At 39.3% G+C, this 19,002-nt stretch overlaps 1 protein-coding gene across 2 annotated transcripts in view; it reads right to left on the bottom strand.

Annotated features, from left to right (window-relative positions):
- The window catches only part of Alg9 (ALG9 alpha-1,2-mannosyltransferase), a 158,859-nt gene that overhangs the window by 98,994 nt on the left and 40,863 nt on the right, over positions 1-19,002 (bottom strand). For both annotated transcript variants that reach the window (XM_045146564.1, XM_045146565.1), the window contains exons 9-11: positions 16,699-16,821; positions 14,246-14,400; positions 781-910 (exon numbers count right to left, since the gene is read on the bottom strand). In XM_045146564.1, the coding sequence (XP_045002499.1) occupies positions 781-910; positions 14,246-14,400; positions 16,699-16,821 (408 nt within the window). The remainder of the gene's footprint in view (positions 1-780; positions 911-14,245; positions 14,401-16,698; positions 16,822-19,002) is intronic.

The following is a 19,002-nucleotide window of genomic DNA, read 5'->3' as shown; positions in this document are numbered from 1 at the left end:
AGGGTCCATTGAGAAAGAGGTAGTAGAAAGAATGTAAGAGCCAAAGGAAGGGTAGGACTCCTTACAACATGCTCCTCCAGACATTAAATGGCCTGGATATCCATGACCTCACAGTGCCTGACACTACCTACACAAGATCATCATAATAGGAGGAAAAGATCATGACATCAGAATAAAAGAGAGACTTATTAAGAGGGGGTGGCGATAAGATGGAGAGTGGAGTTTCAAAGGGGAAAGTTGGGGGGAGAGGGAAGGAATTACCATGGGATATTGTTTACAATCATGGAAGTTATCACTAAAAAAATAAAAACAAAACAATAAATAAAATATCTCTCTAGGCAAGAGGACTGGTAACTTGCCCCCTTGCCCTCCTCTGTGTCCTTTCAGCTTTTTAACTTCCCATTCTCTGGATGTATTTTAATATTACGACCTTAAGAATTATTATAAAAAAACAAGTACTCATTAGACTTTAACTCTAAATTTGTATCACAAGTTTATGCTTTGTTTCATCAGCAGCAGCCATTAAGGGGAAATAAATCAATGACAACAAAGAAAAAGTGTATAACTACGTGTAAAGGAGATCTCTATCATCTTTCCAACCCTGAGGTATAGAAGAAAGCAGATACCACTCACTGTTAAGTCTATGGTAACAGGTTCTCCCTGTTATCCTTCCTCTGGGAAAAGCCTGTTGCTAGCAGAAGCTAAATATGTGCACCAAGTGACAGTGAATGTGAAAAAGTAACTTGTGAGTGTGGGTGAAGACATTGTTAGCACAGCTACCTCTGAACAGTGCCATAGAGCGAGAGAACGATAACAGCCCAAACATGAAGACTGTTCCTAGTGCCAGCCAGTTTGACGTCACAGTATAATGCTCCAGGCGGTATCGTCGAAACACAAAGTGATAACATTTCTAGGAAGAAAATATACCATTAATAAAAGACACACATCATCTGAGACATCCCAGAAATATGGCATGTAGAAGTAGAACAAGTGTGTTGAAGGGTCTGAGCAGATCAAGACCTCAAGGTACCTACTCCAAATTCTATTATCAAAGCCAGCTCCTCTACCCGTACATGGAGATCAGCACAGCCACATGACTTACTAAGAATGAAATCTGGCTCCAGAGAAAAAAATATTTGGATTTTTTACTGGTGCATAAAATCCTAACAGACTTTTTTTTTTTTTTCTATTTGGCTTTTTAAGATAGTCTCACTCTGTAGTCCGGGATAGTGTACAGTCTTCCCACTGTATGCCTAACAGTGCTGAAAGACAGGCATGAGCTACCATGACTAGACTCTAAGAACTCATGTTTAAATATATGAACAAGAAGCTGGAGAGATGGTTTAATGGTTGAAAGTACTTTCTTGCAAAGCCTAATGCCCTGAGTTTGATTCGACAGTACCCACTTAAAGCCAGATGCACAAAGTGGCATATGTATCTGTTCATTTGCAGTGGCAGAAGGCCCTGGTGCACCCATACTCTCTCTCTCTCTCTCTCTCTCTCTCTCTCTCTCTCTCTCTCTCTCTCTCACACACACACACACACACACACACACACACACACATTCTCTCTCTCTCTCTCTAATAGATAAAAATACTCTTAACAAATAAAAAATGAGAAAAATGCTATTTTAATATTTTTCTTTGACATATGAAGTACTTCAGTCTGTTTGACATGAGAATTAATCTTTTCCTATCAGCAAAAGGATGGGGTTGAGACAGAGTCCCATTATGTAGCCCAGGCTAGCCTGGAACTCATGATCCTCTCAAATGTTGCAATAACAAGCATGTGCCACCACACTACTTCACTAATAAGTTTCCATCAAAGTTTTCTGTGTGATTGATTGTTTGCTTTGTGGGGTTGAGGTAGGGGCTGTAGTCTCAGGGTGGCTTCAAACTCACTTTGATCCTCCTACCCCTGCCTCCTGAGCACTGGGATAAAAGGTATGTGCTACCACACCCAGCGTTCATCAAAGTTTGTTTTTGTTTTGTTTTGTTTTTGCTTTTCAAGGTAGGGTCTCACTCTAGCCCAGGCTGACATGGAATTCACTACGTACTCTCAGGTTGGCCTCAAACTCATGGCGATCCTCTTACCTCTGCCTCCCAGATGCTAGGATTAAATGCATGTGCCAAGTCAGAACTCACTAAGTCCCTCTAACATAAATTACATCTGATCATTATATAATAAATTAATATATTATATGGTCTATTCAATTATATTAAATCCAGATCAGTAACACATCATACTGCTACTAAAATGATAGACATATATATGGTAACAGATATTATGATATAATATTAACTTTAAAATGATATAAAGTTGGGCTGGAGAGATGGCTTAGCGGTTAAGCGCTTGCCTGTGAAGCCTAAGGACCCCGGTTCGAGGCTCGGTTCCCCAGGTCCCACGTTAGCCAGATGCACAAGGGGGCACACGCGTCTGGAGTTCGTTTGCAGAGGCTTCCAGCTGGAAGCCCTGGCGCACCCATTCTCTCTCTCTCCCTCTACCTGTCTTTCTCTCTGTGTCTGTCGCTCTCAAATAAATAAATAAATAATTTTTAAAAATGATATAAAGTTATATGTATTCTTTTTATAATATTTTGTTTATTTATTAGACACAAAGAGGCAAATAGAAAGAATGGGCACATCAGGGCCTCCAGCTACTGCAAATGAAGTCCAGACATACCACTTTGTGCATCTGGCTTACATGAGTACGGCAAATTGAACCTAGGTCCTTAGGCTTCATACACAAGCACCTTAACCACTAAGCCATCATTCCAGCCCCAAGTTAGAGGTATTCTTATTACAAGTGATAGACGATGAAGTTTTTGCTGGGCATGGTGGCACACCTTTAATCCCAGCACTCAGGAAACAGAGGTAGGAAGATTACCATAAATTTGAGGCCATCCTGAGACTACGTAGTGAATTCGAGGTCAGCCTGAGCTAGAGTGAGACTACCTCAAAAAAAAAGTGAAGTTTTTTTTTGAAGCTATTTCTGAGTTATCTGACGTGGATATGCTTTTATAATTAAAATGGATTTTTTTTTTTTTTGTTTTTCGAAGTAGTGTGCACCACTACACTCACCTTAATTAAAGACATTTTTTAAAACCTTCTCCCTAGGATGCGGAGAGTGCTCAGTGGTTAAAGTTGCTGGCTTTTACAGCATGCTGCCTGGGTTCAATTCCTGAGTACTCATCATACAAGACTAGATTCATAAAGTGGCACACATATCTGGAGTTTGTTTGCAGTGGCAAGAAGCCCTAGCACCCCATGCTTGCTTGCTCGTTCTCTCTTCCCCTCTCTATCTCCCTCCCTTCCTGCCTCTCTCTTTATCTCTCTGCCTGCAATTAAGTAAATTTTAAAAAAGTCCTTCTCCCTTCCCCCCCCCAAATAAAGCTGAGTGACTTGCTAGATGTAGAGGCACACACCTTTAATCCCAGCACTCCACAGGCAGAGGTAGGAGGATTGCTGTGACAGGCTGACACCAACATGGAACTACAGAGTTTCCAGGTCAGCCTGGGCTACTGTGAGACCCTACCTTGAAAACCACAAACAAAAACAAAATCCTCCCTAACCTAAGACTTGAAAACATGCAAGTAAAAGGAGCCATTGACAAAAGACCATATATGATACAATTCCTTTCATGTGAAATTCATAGTTAAATTTCTATATAAAGTAGACATATCAGTGAGGCTGGATGAAGAAAATTATAATCCAAATATACACTGAAGCCATTGTAAGGGAATATGAGTAACCTAAATTCTGGCTTACTTTTGGAGGAGATATATAAGAGAGGGTGGGAGAGTGACAGGTAGAAGGAACAAGGCTTTTGAAGTGATAAAAATGTTCTAAATTGACTGTGAAGTAGTTGCATCAATCTGTGAACATGCTAAAAAGCCATTTAGTCTGCCTCAGGCCACCATCCTTGGATGGCCCACATGATGACTTAAAAAGGTATCTTTGATCTTCCTGTTAAGATGGCAGCTTAGGAACCACACCAAAGCAGCCTAGGGGAGAAAAAGCCAAAAACAAAAAAAACAAAACAAAACAAAAAACCAGCAAAATACACTCTTCTATTAAAACCTGAGGTGTATAAGAAATTATCAACTACAGCAGAGAAGTAGGATTGATCCAGAGCGTCTAGAGCCCACAGAAGCAGGCAGGAGCAGCTCCAGCAGCACAGGCACAAGGTCTGTGTGGTGGCCACAGCCACCAGGCTTGGCCTGAGCCACAGGAAAAGCCAGATGAGGGGATTCTCCACTCACACCGGCCTCCTTGTAACTCAAGAAATGTGAAGGGAGGACTGCAACAAACAATGGAAGAGCAGCTGGTGAGGAAGAGGGTCATGTGGACCAGCAGGATAACTAGAGCCACCAACCACAGCCTTTCCTCCCCTACAGCCAGCACAAGTACCAACCAGCACCAGAGACCTAGGGAAGGGAGCTCACCTGCTCAACACCCAGCACCCGACCCAGGTGACCAGAGCAGCAATCCAGTGGCCTAGACAGCCTACCTGAGCCCACAGAGCAGCAAAGAAGGACCCAAGCAGAAGCGCAGCATAACTGAGACCAAAACAACCACAAAAGGTAAGTAGGATTACACCATGTCAGTACCTGCCAAATAAGCCTGGTATACATGCTTGAATCAGAAGTGCTAATTGTACCTTCCATGTCAGGATAAGTTATATGTTAAATCTGATAGATGGTCCAATTTGCTATTCTTAAGTAAGCTATATCTTGGGCTTGTCATTTGTTGCTTCCTAGTTTATACAGCCTTTGTTTCCTCTTCTGTTCTTCACTAAGGAAGGGACTCACTTTATCACAAGCTGACTTGGAACCCTTAACACACCAGAAATCTTAGCCTCTTAGTTGACAGGGTTAAGGGTGTGGGACACCATACACCCTAAGGAACTGTGACTTGGTTAGAGAATCTGGTTTACATAATACCTATTCCTGCATAAATATTCTGTGCTATTTTTCACTCAAGGTGTACATTGTTTAAATTTTAGAATCTGTCTGTATTTTGCTCTACTCAACCTAACTGAATGTTCTCATAATAGGCAAACCCAAATCTGAGAATCTTAAGAGCCACACCTAGCACCTTAAGCTCCTACCCTGAAGATATACAACATCAGATTGATTGATACATCTAATAATACTGCAGTGAATTAGAAAATTAAGTATTAAATTAATGCAAGATGCAAAAATATGTACATTATAACACAAGAAACACAAAAAATTCAAGATAATATAGATCTACCAAAAAGTATTTATGCATCAGAAATGACCTACAGTGAGACTGATTAAGAGGAAATGCCTGAGAAAGATTTCAAAAGAATGATTATAAATATGTTCAAGGGCTGGAGAGACAGCTTAGTGGTTAAGCGCTTGTCTGTGAAGCCTAAGGACCCTGGTTCAAGGCTCGATTCCCCAGGACCCATGTTAGCCAGATGCACAAGGGGGCGCACACATCTGAAATTTGTTTGCAGTGGCTGGAGGCCCTGGCACATCCATGCTTTCTCTCTCTCTGCCTCTTTCTCTCTCTGTCTGTTGCCCTCTAGTAAATAAAAATAAACAAAAAAAAAACAATAAATAAGGAAATATGTTCAAAGAAATTGAAGAGGAAATCAAAGGAATCAAAGAGGAAATTAAAGAAGACTCAGAAAACAATCTAATGAAACATGGAGAGCAATACAAGACATAAATAAGGACATAGAAATAATAAAGAAAAACCAGTCAGAATTACTAGCAATGAAGAACACAGTCAATGAAATAAAAAACTCTGTAGAAAATCCCACCAGTAGAATGGATGAAAGAGAAGACAGAATATCTAAATTAGAAGGCCAGGTGGCAGATCTAATACAGCCCAACAAAGAGAAAGACAAACTAATAGGAAAGTATGAGTGAGAATTTCAAGATATTCGAGACTATGAAAAGATATAACATAAGAATTCAGGGTATAGCAGAAGGAGAAGAATTTCACTCCAAAGGGAAAGTAGGCATCTTCAACAAAATCATAGATGCCAGTGTAGATACAGGAATCCTTTAGAATACCAAACAGACAAAACCTGGAAAGAACCTCTCCTTACCATATTATAATTAAATTACCAAACACACAACCAAAGAAAATATACTGAAAGCAGTTGGAAAGAAAAATCAAGTCACATACAAAGGCAAGCACATCAGGATCACAGTAGAGAACTCAACACAAACTTTAAAAGCCAGAAGGGCTTGGAATGATGTATTCTAAGTTCTAAAGGATAACAACTGTCAACCAAGGTTACTTTATCCTGAAAAGCTATCCATTGAAATAGACAAAACCAGCTCTACAGAAAATATTTGATAGAATCCTCCATGCTGAAGAAAAGAAAAAGCACACATATAAGGAACCTAGAAAAAACAAGCAATACTCAAATAACAGTTAACACAAGAGAGCACAGGTAGAACCGGAACCACAAAAAAAAAGGGCAAATATAAATCCACACCTTTCAATAATATCTCTTAATATCAACGACCTCAATACCCCAACAAAAAGACATAGGTTTGCAGACTGTGTTAAAAACCAGGGTCCTGGGGGCTGGAGAGATGGCTTAGCGGTTAAGCACTTGCCTGTGAAGCCTAAGGACCCCGGTTCGAGGCTCGATTCCCCAGGACCCACGTGAGCCAGGTGCACAAGAGGGCGCACGCATCTGGAATTTGTCTGCAGTGGCTGGAAGCCCTGGCATGCCCATTCTCTCTCTCTGCCTCGTTCTCTGTCACTCTCAAATAAATAAATAAATATAAACCAAAAATTAAAAAAAAAAAAAAGCAGGATCCTACACTTTGTTGTCTCCAAGAAACTCACCTTTCTACAAATGATAGACATTACCTTAGGGTGAAAGGTTGGAAGACGGTGTTTCAAGCAAATGGGCCTAGAAAACAGGCAGGGGTTGCTATCCTAATATCAGACAAGGTAGACTTTAGTCCAACGTTAGTCAAGAAAGATAAGGAAGGTCACATTATATTGATTAAGGGCATACTCCAACAGGAGGACATTACAATCCTAAACATAAATGCACCTAACATGGGGGCTCCCAAATTCGTCAAACAAACACTATAAGAACTAAGGTCACATATAACACCAAACACAATGGTGGTGGGTGACTTTAACACCCCACTCTCATCAAATGACAGGTCATCCCGGGAAAAAATAAACAGAGAGGCATCTGGACTAAATGAGGGCATAGAAGGAATGGGCCTAACAGATATATACAGGACATTTCATCCAAAGGCTGCAGAATATACATTCTTTTCAGCAGCACATGGAACATTCTCTAAAATAGACCATATATTAGGACACAAAGCAAATCTTAACAAATTCAGGAAAATCGAAATAATTCCTTGCATTTTATCTGACCACAATGGAATTAAACTACAAATCAGTAGCAAGACAGGCTATAGAGCATACACAAAATCATGGAAACTAAACAATACGCTACTAAATGATGGATGGGTCAATGAAGAAATAAGAAGGAAATCAAAAAATTTATAGAGTCAAATGATAATGAGAACACAACATATCAAAATCTCTGGGACACAATGAAGGCAGTACTAAGAGGTAAATTTATACCCTTAAGTGCCTATATTAAGAAATTAGAAAGATCGCAAGTAAACGATCTAATGCTTCACCTTAAAGCCTTGGAAAAAGAAGAACAAGGCAAACCAAAAATCAGTAGACAGGAAGAAATAATAGAGATTAGAGCAGAAATTAATGAAATAGAAACAAAAAAAACAATCCAAAGAATTAATGAAACAAAGAGTTGGTTCTTTGAAAGGATAAACAAGATTGATAAACCCTTAGCAAATCTGACCAAAAGAAAGAGAGAAGACACACAAATTAATAAAATCAGAGATGAACAAGGTAACATCACAACAGATTCCAGAGAAATTCAAAAAATCATAGGGACATACTATAAAAGCATATGCTCCACAAAGTATGAAAATCTGAAAGAAATGGATGATTTCCTTGATTTATATGACCTACCTAAATTAAATCAAAATGAGATTAATCACTTAAATAGACCTATAACAAATATGGAGATCCGAACAGTTATCAATAATCTCCCAACTAAACAAAGCCTAGGCCCAGAAGGATTCACTGCTGAATTTTACCAGACCTTTAAGGAAGAGCTAACACCATTGCTTCGTAAGCTTTTCCAGGAAATAGAAAAAGAAGGAATTCTACCAAACTCCTTCTATGAGACCAGCATCACCCTGATACCAAAACCAGGCAAAGATAGAACAAAAAAAGAAAAGTACAGACCAATCTCCCTCATGAACATAGATGCAAAAATTCTCAACAAAATACTGGCAAACAGAATACAAGAGTATATCAAAAAGATCATTCACCCTGACCAAGTAGGCTTTATCCCAGAGATGCAGGGATGGTTCAACATATACAAATCTATAAATTTAATACATTATATAAACGGGTTGAAGGACAAAAATCCCATGATCATCTCATTAGACGCAGAGAAAGCATTTGACAAAATCCAACATCCCTTCATGATAAAAGTCCTACAGAGACTGGGAATAGAAGGAACATATCTCAATATAATAAAAGCTATTTATGACAAGCCTACAGCCAACATATTACTAAATGGGGAAAAACTGGAAGCTTTCCCACTAAAATCAGGAACAAGACAAGGGTGTCCACTGTCCCCACTTTTATTTAATATAGTTTTGGAAGTCCGAGCCATAGCAATAAGGCAAGAGACACACATAAAAGGGATACAAATTGGAAAGGAAGAGATCAAGTTATCATTATTTGCAGATGACATGATTCTATACATAAAGGACCCTAAAGACTCTACTAGCAAACTGTTAGAGCTGATCAAAACCTACAGCCATGTAGCAGGATACAAATAAATACACAGAAGTCAGTAGCCTTCATATATGCTAACAACAAACACACAGAGGATGAAATCAGAGAATCACTCCCATTCACAATTGCATCAAAAAAAAAAATAATAAAGTACCTTGGAATAAACCTAACCAAGGAAGTAAAGAATCTCTACAATGAGAACTTTAAAACACTCATGCGAGAAATTGCAGAAGACACTAGAAAGTGGAGAAACATCCCTTGTTCCTGGATTGGAAGAATCAATATTGTGAAAATGGCAATCTTACCTAAAGCAATATACACATTTAATGCAATCCCTATCAAAATTCCAAAGGCATTCTTCATGGAAATAGAAAAAACAATCAAAAAACTCATTTGGAATCACAAAAAACCTCGAATATCTAAAATAATACTGAGCAACAAAAATAAGTCTGGTGGTATCACCATACCTGATTTTAACCTATACTACAGAGCCATAGTAACAAAAACAGCATGGTACTGGCACAAAAACAGACATGTAGATCAGTGGAACAGAATAGGGGACCCAGATGTAAGCCCAAGTAGCTATAGCCACCTGATATTTGATAAAAATGCCAAAAATACTCATTGGAGAAAAGACAGCCTCTTCAGCAAATGGTGTTGGGAAAACTGGATATATATCTGCAGAAGGATGAAAATAGACCCTTCTCTTTCGCCATGCACAAGAATTAAGTCCAAATGGATTAAAGACCTTAACATCAGACCTGAAACTCTGAAACTGCTAGAGGAAAAAGTAGGGGAAACCCATCAACATATTGGTCTTGGCAAAGACTTTCTGAACACAACCCCAATTGTTCAGGCAATAAAACTACAGATGAACCACTGGGACCTCATGAAATTACAAAGATTTTGCACTGCAAAGGACACAGTGAGAAAAGCAAAGAGGCAACCTACAGAATGGGAAAAAATCTTCGCCAGCTATATATCTGATAGAGGATTAATATCTAGGTTATACAAAGAACTCAAAAAGTTAAATAATAAGGAATCAAACAAGCCAATCAAAAAATGGGCTCTGGAGCTAAATAGAGAGTTCTCAAAGGAAGAAATACGAACGGCATATAAGCATCTAAAAAAATGTTCTACGTCACTAGTCATCAGGGAAATGCAGATTAAAACTACGCTGAGATTCCATCTCACTCCTGTCAGAATGGCCACCATCATGAAAACAAATGATCATAAATGTTGGCGGGGAAATGGAAAAAAAGGAGCCCTTCTGCACTGCTGGTGGGAATGCAATCTGGTCCAGCCATTGTGGAAAACAGTGTGGAGGTTCCTAAAACAGCTAGAGATTGATCTACCATATGACCCAGCTATAGCACTCCTAGGCATATATCCAAAGGACTCATCTCATTTCCTTAGAAGTACATGCTCAGCCATGTTTATTGCTGCTCAATTTATAATAGCTGGGAAATGGAACCAGCCTAGATGTCCCTCAACAGATGAGTGGATAATGAAGATGTGGTACATTTATACAATGGAGTTCTACTCAGCGGTAAAGAAAAATGAAGTTATGAAATTTGCAGAAAAATGGATGGACCTGGAAAGTATTATACTAAGTCAGGTAACCCAGGCCCAGAAAGCCAAGCGCCACATGTTCTCCCTCATATGTGGATCCTAGCTACAGATGACTGGGCTTCTGCGTGAGAATGAAAATACTTAGTAGCAGAGGCCAGTAAGTTGAAAAGGAGACATAAAAGGTGGAGAAAGGAAGGGAGGAGGATACTTAATAGGTTGATATTGTATATATGTAATTACAATGATTGTAATGGGGAGGTAATATGATGGGAGAATGGAATTTCAAATGGGAAAGTGTGGGGGTGGGGAGGGAGGGAATTACCATGGGATATATTTTATAATCATGGAAAATGTTAATAAAAAAAAAAAGGGCTATGGAGCTAAATAGAGCATTCTCAAAGGAAGAAATACGAATGGCATATAAGCATCTAAAAAAATGTTCTACGTCACTAGACATCAGGGAAATGCAGATTAAAACTACATTGAGATTCCATCTCACTCTTGTCAGATTGGCCACCATCATGAAAACAAATGATTATAAATGTTGGCAGGGATGTGGAAAAAAAGGAACCCTTCTACACTGCTTGTGGGAATGCAATCTGGTCCAGCCATTGTGGAAAACAGTGTGGAGGTTCCTAAAACAGCTAAAGATTGATCTTCCATATGACCCAGCTATAGCACTCCTAGGCATATATCCAAAGTCCTCATCTCATTTCCTTAGAAGTACGTGCTCTACCATGTTTATTGCTGCTCAATTTATAATAGCTGGGAAATGGAACCAGCCTAGATGTCCCTCAACTGATGAGTGGATAATGAAGATGTGGCACATTTATACAATGGAGTTCTACACAGTGGTAAAGAAAAATGAATTTATGAAATTTGCAAGAAAATGGATGGATCTAGAAAGGAATATACTAAGTTAGGTAACCCAGGCCCAAAAAGCCAAGCATCACACGTTCTCTCTCATATGTGGATCCTAGCTATAGATGATTGGAGTTCTGTGTGAGTAGGAAGAAAACTCAGTAGCATAGACTAGTAAGCTAGAAAAGAGATATAAAGGAAATAGAAAGGGAGAGGAGGACTTAATGGTATGGTATTGTGTATATGTAAGTAGAAGAATAGATTAATCGGGGTGAAAAGGCCTAAGTGAGGTCAGTGGAAGAGACTGAGTAAAGGAAAGATGGAGGGAGGGCTAATCAAAACCTAAGAGGATATATATAAATCATATGGAAACCTACTTTTTGGACAATGGAAGACACAGGAACCATCTATTATTAATAGAAAATTTTCAATGCCAGGGATAGGATAACTTCCAGTGAATTGTTGGCCAGGGAGGTCCCTAATGCCCCCAAAACATTACAAGCCATTGCCAGGGCCCTTGGTTTCCCACCAGGAATAGGTAGTAAGACCCTTTTGCTAAAGACTGCACATACTTGGGCTACAAGGCCACTGAGAAATCCTGCTGGAACTGAGCTGAAAACCTCCTCCATATAGACCAGCTGGCAGAAAGCTGGAAAATGGCACACTGCATGCAGCTCAATGGGAGAGAGAGAAATCAACAGTGAAGATACTCCACAGAGGACACTTCAAGCCTTACATTTGGCCAAACAGGCCAAATGAGCCAAAGGGTACAATAGTGGCATGTCTATTTGGGGGAAACCAAACACCCTCTAATTTGACTGGAGGCCCATTCCATGGGAGGGAATACATCCTTGGTACTGAAAACCTAAAACAGGGGTAGTCATGAGCCCTAGGGGTGTAACATCTGTTGCTGTCTGACTAAATGTATAAACTATGCTCATCAAACTGCCCAGTAGGCACTTCTCTTAGTATTCATACCCATATATTAAGGCTACTCTCACTTTTTTGTTAGAGAATTTTCTATTTTCAAATAGCAGTGACCTTGGGATGACTCAGAAGGCATCGTGGTGCTGGGAAGAAGTGACAGGAGTGCTCAGCACTGCAATATCTCTATCACACCTGCCAAGGCTCAGGGTCCATTGCAGAAGAGGTGGAGGAAGAATATAAGAGCCAAAGGAAGGGGAGGACTGCTTACAATGTGCTTCTCCAGACACAAAATGGCCTGGATATCCATGACCTCACAGTGTCTGACACTACCTACACAAGACCATCATAACAGGAGGAAAAGATGATGACATCAAAATAAAAGAGACTCAGAGGGGAAGGGGATATGATGGAGAGTGGAGTTTCAAAGAGAAAAGTGGGAAGAGGGAGGGAATTACCAGGGGATATTGTTTACAATCATGGAAGTTGTTAATTATAAAAAATAAAATTAATTAATTAATTGATTTAAAAAAAGATATCTTTAGGGCTGGAGAAATGGCTCAGTGGTTAAAGCACTTCCCTGCAAAGCCTGAAAACCTGGGTTTGATTCCCTAGTACCCACATAAAGCTGGATGCACAAAGTAGGGCATACATTTGCAGTTTGCTTACAGCAGATGGAGGCTCTGCTGCACTCATTCTCTCTTGTCTCTCTCTGTTTTCCCTCTATGTCTCTCTATAAGGGAAAAATATTAATAAACTAAAATAAAAATACAATATTTGGGCCAGGCATGGTGGTACATGCCTTTATTCCTAGCACTTGGGAGGTGGAGGTAGAGGATTACCATGAGTTTGAAGCCACCCTGAGACTATATGGTAAATTCCAGGTCAGCCTGGACTAGAGTAGAACCTTACTTTGAAAAACAAAAACAAAAACAAACAAACAACTTTGTGCTGGAAAGATGGCTTAGACATTAAGGTGCTTGCCTGCAAAGCCAAAGTACTCAGGTTCGATTCCACAGGACCCATTTAAAGCCAGATGCACTAGGTAGTGCATGCATCTGGAATTGGTTTGCAGTAGCTAGAGGCCCTGGCACACCCATTCTCATTCTCAAATTCTCTCTCTCAAATAAATAAATAAGTAAATAAATAAAATATTAAAAATTCATCTTGCCAGGCATAGTGGCACATGCCTTTAATTCCAGCACTTGGGAGGTAGAGGTAGGAGGATCACAGTGAGTTTGACGCCATCCTGACACTACATAGTGAATTCCAAGTCAACCTGGACTAGATCGAGACCCTACCTTGAAAAACAAACAAATAAAAATACATCTTTATGAGGGGAGAATCTCATTTCATAGCAATATTTCAAAATACAACCTCTGGGCTTAGAAGGATGGCTTAGCGGTTAAGGCATTTGCCTGGAAAGTTAAAGGACCCATACTAGCCAGATGCACAAGGGCGCATATGTGTCTGGAATTCTTTGCAGTGGCTTGAGGCCCTGGTGTGCCCATTCTCTTTCTCCCTCTCCCTGTTTAAAATAAAAGTATTCAAAAAAAATACATCTTTACTAGTAGTTGAATTCCTGTTTACAATACAAATCACCACAAATTAATATGACAAACATGCAATCAGCAAATAAAATACAATCAATATCCTTATAAGTACACAAAGCTTTAATAATACGATCTGTATCAGGTTTTATGTTATGGATAAAATAACATTTTAATATTGTTACTTCTTTATTTATTTAGAGAAAGCAAGAGACAGAGGCAGACAGAAAGTACGAGGACACCAGGGGTTTCTGCCACAGTGAATGAATTTCAGATGCATGTGCCACTTTGTGCACCTGGCTTTACATGGGTACTCAGGAATGGGACCCAGGTTGTTAGGCTTTGTAAATAAGCACCTTTAACTGTTGCGCCATCTCTCCAGTCCATGGACAAAATATCTTATGTAGATGAACTCTAAAATGCTTTTAGGTTTTTTGAGCAGTTGTTCAGTAAGTGAAACAAAATGGGACAGAAACTTACCTGTAGTGCAGAAAGAGCAACAGCGCCACACAGACATATAAGTGGATAGACAGGGAAAAGAAATCTCTCCTCTTTGTGGGGCTGGATGAAGAAAATTATGAACCAAATATACGTTGGAGCCAAAGTAAGCCAATATGGATGGCCTAAATTCTGAACTGCAAGACACAGAAAAGTATCCAACTTTTATCATATTAAAACATAACATGTTTAGTTTCAATGTTCTTTTGATTTTAAATTTGGAAGTCTGCCCCAGGACACCCCACAAAATGTTTCAACACATGTATTCACACTTTTTCTAATGTAATAGACATCAAATAGAAAAAGGAATATAGTTCTTATTTCTTCTAATAGATCCAAGACTTAAAAAGAGATACAATACTATATTGGTCTAGGATACAAATGAAAGGTCAGTGGGTAATAGAACTTATTATGTAGCTCAGTGGTAGAGCAGCTACCTAGCATGCATGAGGGCCTGGGTTCAATCCCCACCACTGAAGACCAGAAAAAGTTGGAATTTAATAAGTTCTGCATTGCATGAAGGAAAGTAAGTCATTTTTCTATAGAGGGTCCTACACTAAAACTAAGGATTCCTGACATAAGCACAAGTGTGGTACAGATACATTTCTTGGGCTTTACTTCCTATGTTTTGTTTAACACATGAACCCTCTTATCAACATCAGCGGGTTCTTCAAATAGACAAGATTCTAAGAAAGAAAAACAGCCGGATTTGAAAACTCTCCTTCATCAAGCTATAAATCATTTTGGTGTTTTGTTTTGTTTTTGAGACAGTCTACCTTTGCAGCCCAGCCTGGTTTTGAACTCACAATCTTCCTGCCTCTGTTTCCTAAATTCTGGGGTTACTGATGCACTACCATGCCCAGTGACAATTTGTTTCAAGGCAACCAGAAATACTCTTAAAGAAACGTTATTGATTAAGTTTTCTTGCCTTTAACGTTCATCCATTTGAAATGCAAAATGTACTTAAAGCATGTGAAAGAATATAATGAACACTTAGATCCAAGCACCTGCTGGAGAGTTGCTGTGGATAAGTACAACAGCATAAAATGATAAAGTTACAACCCATAGTGAAGGCATCTCCTCCAGAATTTGTGTTAATGACACTGCTTACAGAAATGCTGACAAAGAGTGGACATACAGCACCCCCTGGTATTCACTATGCCTACAGCGAATTTATATTATATACCAGAATTTAACTAGCCAGTTTATCTACATCTCTACAGAATTCTTTAAGGGTAAAAATGTTTGATTTACTAACAAGTTGATTTTATAACCCTTGAATTCCAAAATTTTGTCAAGAGGGTGGTTTTTTTTTTTTTTTAATACCAAGACATTTCTAAGTAACACTCCAAAAGGAAACTTGTATATTTTCAATTGGGATTCTTTTTTATCTGTAGGAAAATACATTTTTCTATAAACAATCTTTTCATCTTATGTATATTAGAATATAACAATTTTAATCAATTTTTTTGAAATATCCTACAAAGAGCAAACAAAACCACTGACCATAGTTGTTCCTTAGGTTTTTCTGTATGTGTATGTGTGTGGCATGTGCATGTATTTGCCCGCAGATGCATATGCCATGTGCATTCATTTCTGTCTTGGCCATAGCAAAACTGTTGGTGCCCTTCTCTATCCCTCAACTGCACACTTCTTTGAGACAGGAATCTCTCCCTTAACCCAAGCGAAGCTGCCATTTTCCATTAGCAAGACCCAGCAATTCTGGGATGTATGACCATACCCAGATTTTTATAAAGGTTTGGGGGGTCTCGGTGCCTCCCAGACCCTGTGCTTAAGCAGTAAGCACTCTTACCCGCTCTACCCAACCCATTTCCCCCCTTTTAAAAAAAGTATTGTTTCTAGAGCCAAGCATGGTGGCGCACACCTTTAATACCAGCATTCAGGAGGCAGACGTAGGAGAATTGCTGTGAGTTAGAGGCCAGCCTGAGATGACACAGTGAATTCCAGGTCAGCCTGGACTAGAGTGAGACCCTACCTCGAAAAAGCAAAAAATAAAAACCAAAAAGAGTTATTATTTCTATTTCTATGATACTATAAATTTATAAGGCACTCATTTCCTTTCTAAGTGAATATGTATGTACCTTGTATATATTTTAAATCAAAATTAGATTCATGCTATAGAGAACAGTTTAATATCCAGAGTTTTTAATTTATATCGTAGCATTTACAAAATTTCCACAAGTGTTGATTATCTTACAGTCAGAAAGAAAGCTATTTTTCAAAAAAATAAAAATTGATACTTAAGAAATCCAAGGGAAGTTAAACACAGTGCTCACTTCCCTAATCCGAACACTAGACACAGTGGCTTGCTTCTATAATCCCAGCACTAGCCACAAAAGCAGAATTTTGTTATTGCTATACCTTATTATCTGCTTTCTCCTCCCCCAAATGCCATCATCTCTTATGCTACTTACCATGAAATCTCTTCAGCAGGTACTCCATAAGAGAAGTCAGTGGCAAGACAAGAAGAGCCAAAGCAAAGACCACATTGAAATTCAGAAATCCATTAACAAAATAGAAATACCAAGGTTCCGTTCCTGATGGAGACAAGTAAAATCCATTAGTGGATGCCTTCAACACCAAAGGCAATATTTGATTCTTATCTTCTTTGATCAACTAATACTGACAGTTCAATGCTCCACCATACACAGGAAGGGAAAAGATGGAACAATAAACAGATCGATTAAGGTGCTTTGGGTAGGACGCTAAGAGATGACTCAGTGGGTAACAGTGCCGGCTGTACAAACATGAGGTCCTGAATTTGATCCTTAGTACCCAAGCACAAAGTTGGATATGGCATACATGCCTGTAACCCCAGCACTGAGGTGGGCAGAAGCAGTAAGATTACTGAAGTTCACATGGGGCCAGCCAGTAGAACTGAAAAATGGCATGAGCTTCAGGTTCAGTGAGAGACCATTTCACAAAGAAATAAAACAGAAAAGCAATAAAGGATACCTTATGCCGTCCTCTGGCCTCAACACTTATGTGTATGGAAGGCAGGCATCTTCACTTCCACATGCATACATCACACACACACACACACACACACACACAAATCCTTTGGATGGAAATCATGTTTTAAATCTTTATTTCACATTCATAGGAAGTTCATCAGTGGTGTACATACTGGAATTTTGCCCATTCCACAGTAAGTAACCTCCTACCCATGATCATGCAACAACCCTAAGGAGAGAGCCACCCCATCATACCTCAAAAGGGCCCTAGCTGAAACTAAGAAAAATTGTCGAAACAAGCAAGGGTGCTGTTTTCCTGGTGAGCCAGATACCAGCACAAGGGGAAAGGAGATCAACACAGAGAAAAATCAACTCCTACCAAATCAGAGAGCCAGAGAACCAGAGGCCCCCAACACCTCATCACTGAAGCAGACCAAAAATGAACCCAACATGGCTCAGGGAAATTTTGCAGAAGAGGGGGAGGAAAGAATGTCAGAGCCACATGTTGGGTGATGATATGCAGAGACATTTATCTTACCCATAACTGTGAGCTAACTCCACAATGCATGACCCATATACCTCAACAAGGAGGGGCCAAGGGGAGGGGGCAGGTCACGGATGAGCCTAATAATGGTACCAAACTGACTGTATTTGCTGAATGCAAAACTAATTAATAAAAAAATTTAAAAAAAGAAACTCCAGCAGCTCCAAGAAAATTAATAAATAGCAACAACTTGGTTATTTGGATAATGTTAATAGGCCAGGGCCCACTCAGAAGTTTTGAAGACTCAAGAATGAATGCAAAATGACTGGAAACACGAGCCTCGCTCACACTAGTTTTTATTCCTTAATGCGAAATCCTTAAATTTGAATGATGAGAAAGCGTCCCCCACTGCACATTTAGCTAGTTTTTCATCTGCTTTTCCCTCTGATTACTTCAATCAGTCAGTGAATGACACATGCGGGTTTTAATCAGTGCGTGTTGTGACACCCGCCTTGCACCACAGCAATTTCCTGCAATCAGCATTGCCTAAAAGGGTAATCAGGAGGCAGAGGAACAGTCAGAAAAACCTGACATTTTTGCAGCTTGCACAGCAAAATGAGATTAGAAACTAAATGCATAAAGTTAGAAACATTAAGAGGATGAGTGAAAGGGAAAGGGGTTCACTAAAAAAGGGATCAAGTTCAATTGTGTGCCACCTTTGGAGAAAGTTCATTTTAAATTCAATGATAGAGATTGTTAAGGAACAGAGAGAGGTCCTGTTGCAGGTCAAGTTCATTAAGGACATGTTAAGTCTTGTATTCTTTCCATATAATCTTTGAAGTATATAAAACAAATGGATAGTTTTATCTTCAAGACAGAATTACATATCCTCCATGGATTTTAATTAATATTTAACACATGTCCTAAATGGAATCCTTTAGAATCTAGTTTCCCAAGACATAAACTTTGTCACAACCTTCTCCCAGCCAGCAGTGTGTAGAGAGTGCTATCCACTTTGGACCTGCTATTTCCCTTAACAAAATTCTGGAAATCAGAGCCTGTGAAGAAACATGGAGTGACCAGGAGAGGGGCTCTTCATTCATCTCACACATTACAGATGCTAAGTATTACCAGAAGAAAGCCTGTTGTTGCTGACATTTTCAAATATAGACTGTTCTCAGGGAAGCTCCTTACATTCTAGCAAACATCTATATCTACCACAACTTCCATGCCCTCCTGTTTGGTCTGTCTTTTGACTTAGGAATGCTATATGAGATAAA

The sequence above is a fragment of the Jaculus jaculus genome, chromosome 3, assembly GCF_020740685.1.
Source record: "Jaculus jaculus isolate mJacJac1 chromosome 3, mJacJac1.mat.Y.cur, whole genome shotgun sequence".
NCBI classification, from domain to species: Eukaryota; Metazoa; Chordata; class Mammalia; order Rodentia; family Dipodidae; genus Jaculus; species Jaculus jaculus.
This window is presented reverse-complemented; position numbering and strand designations above follow the sequence as displayed.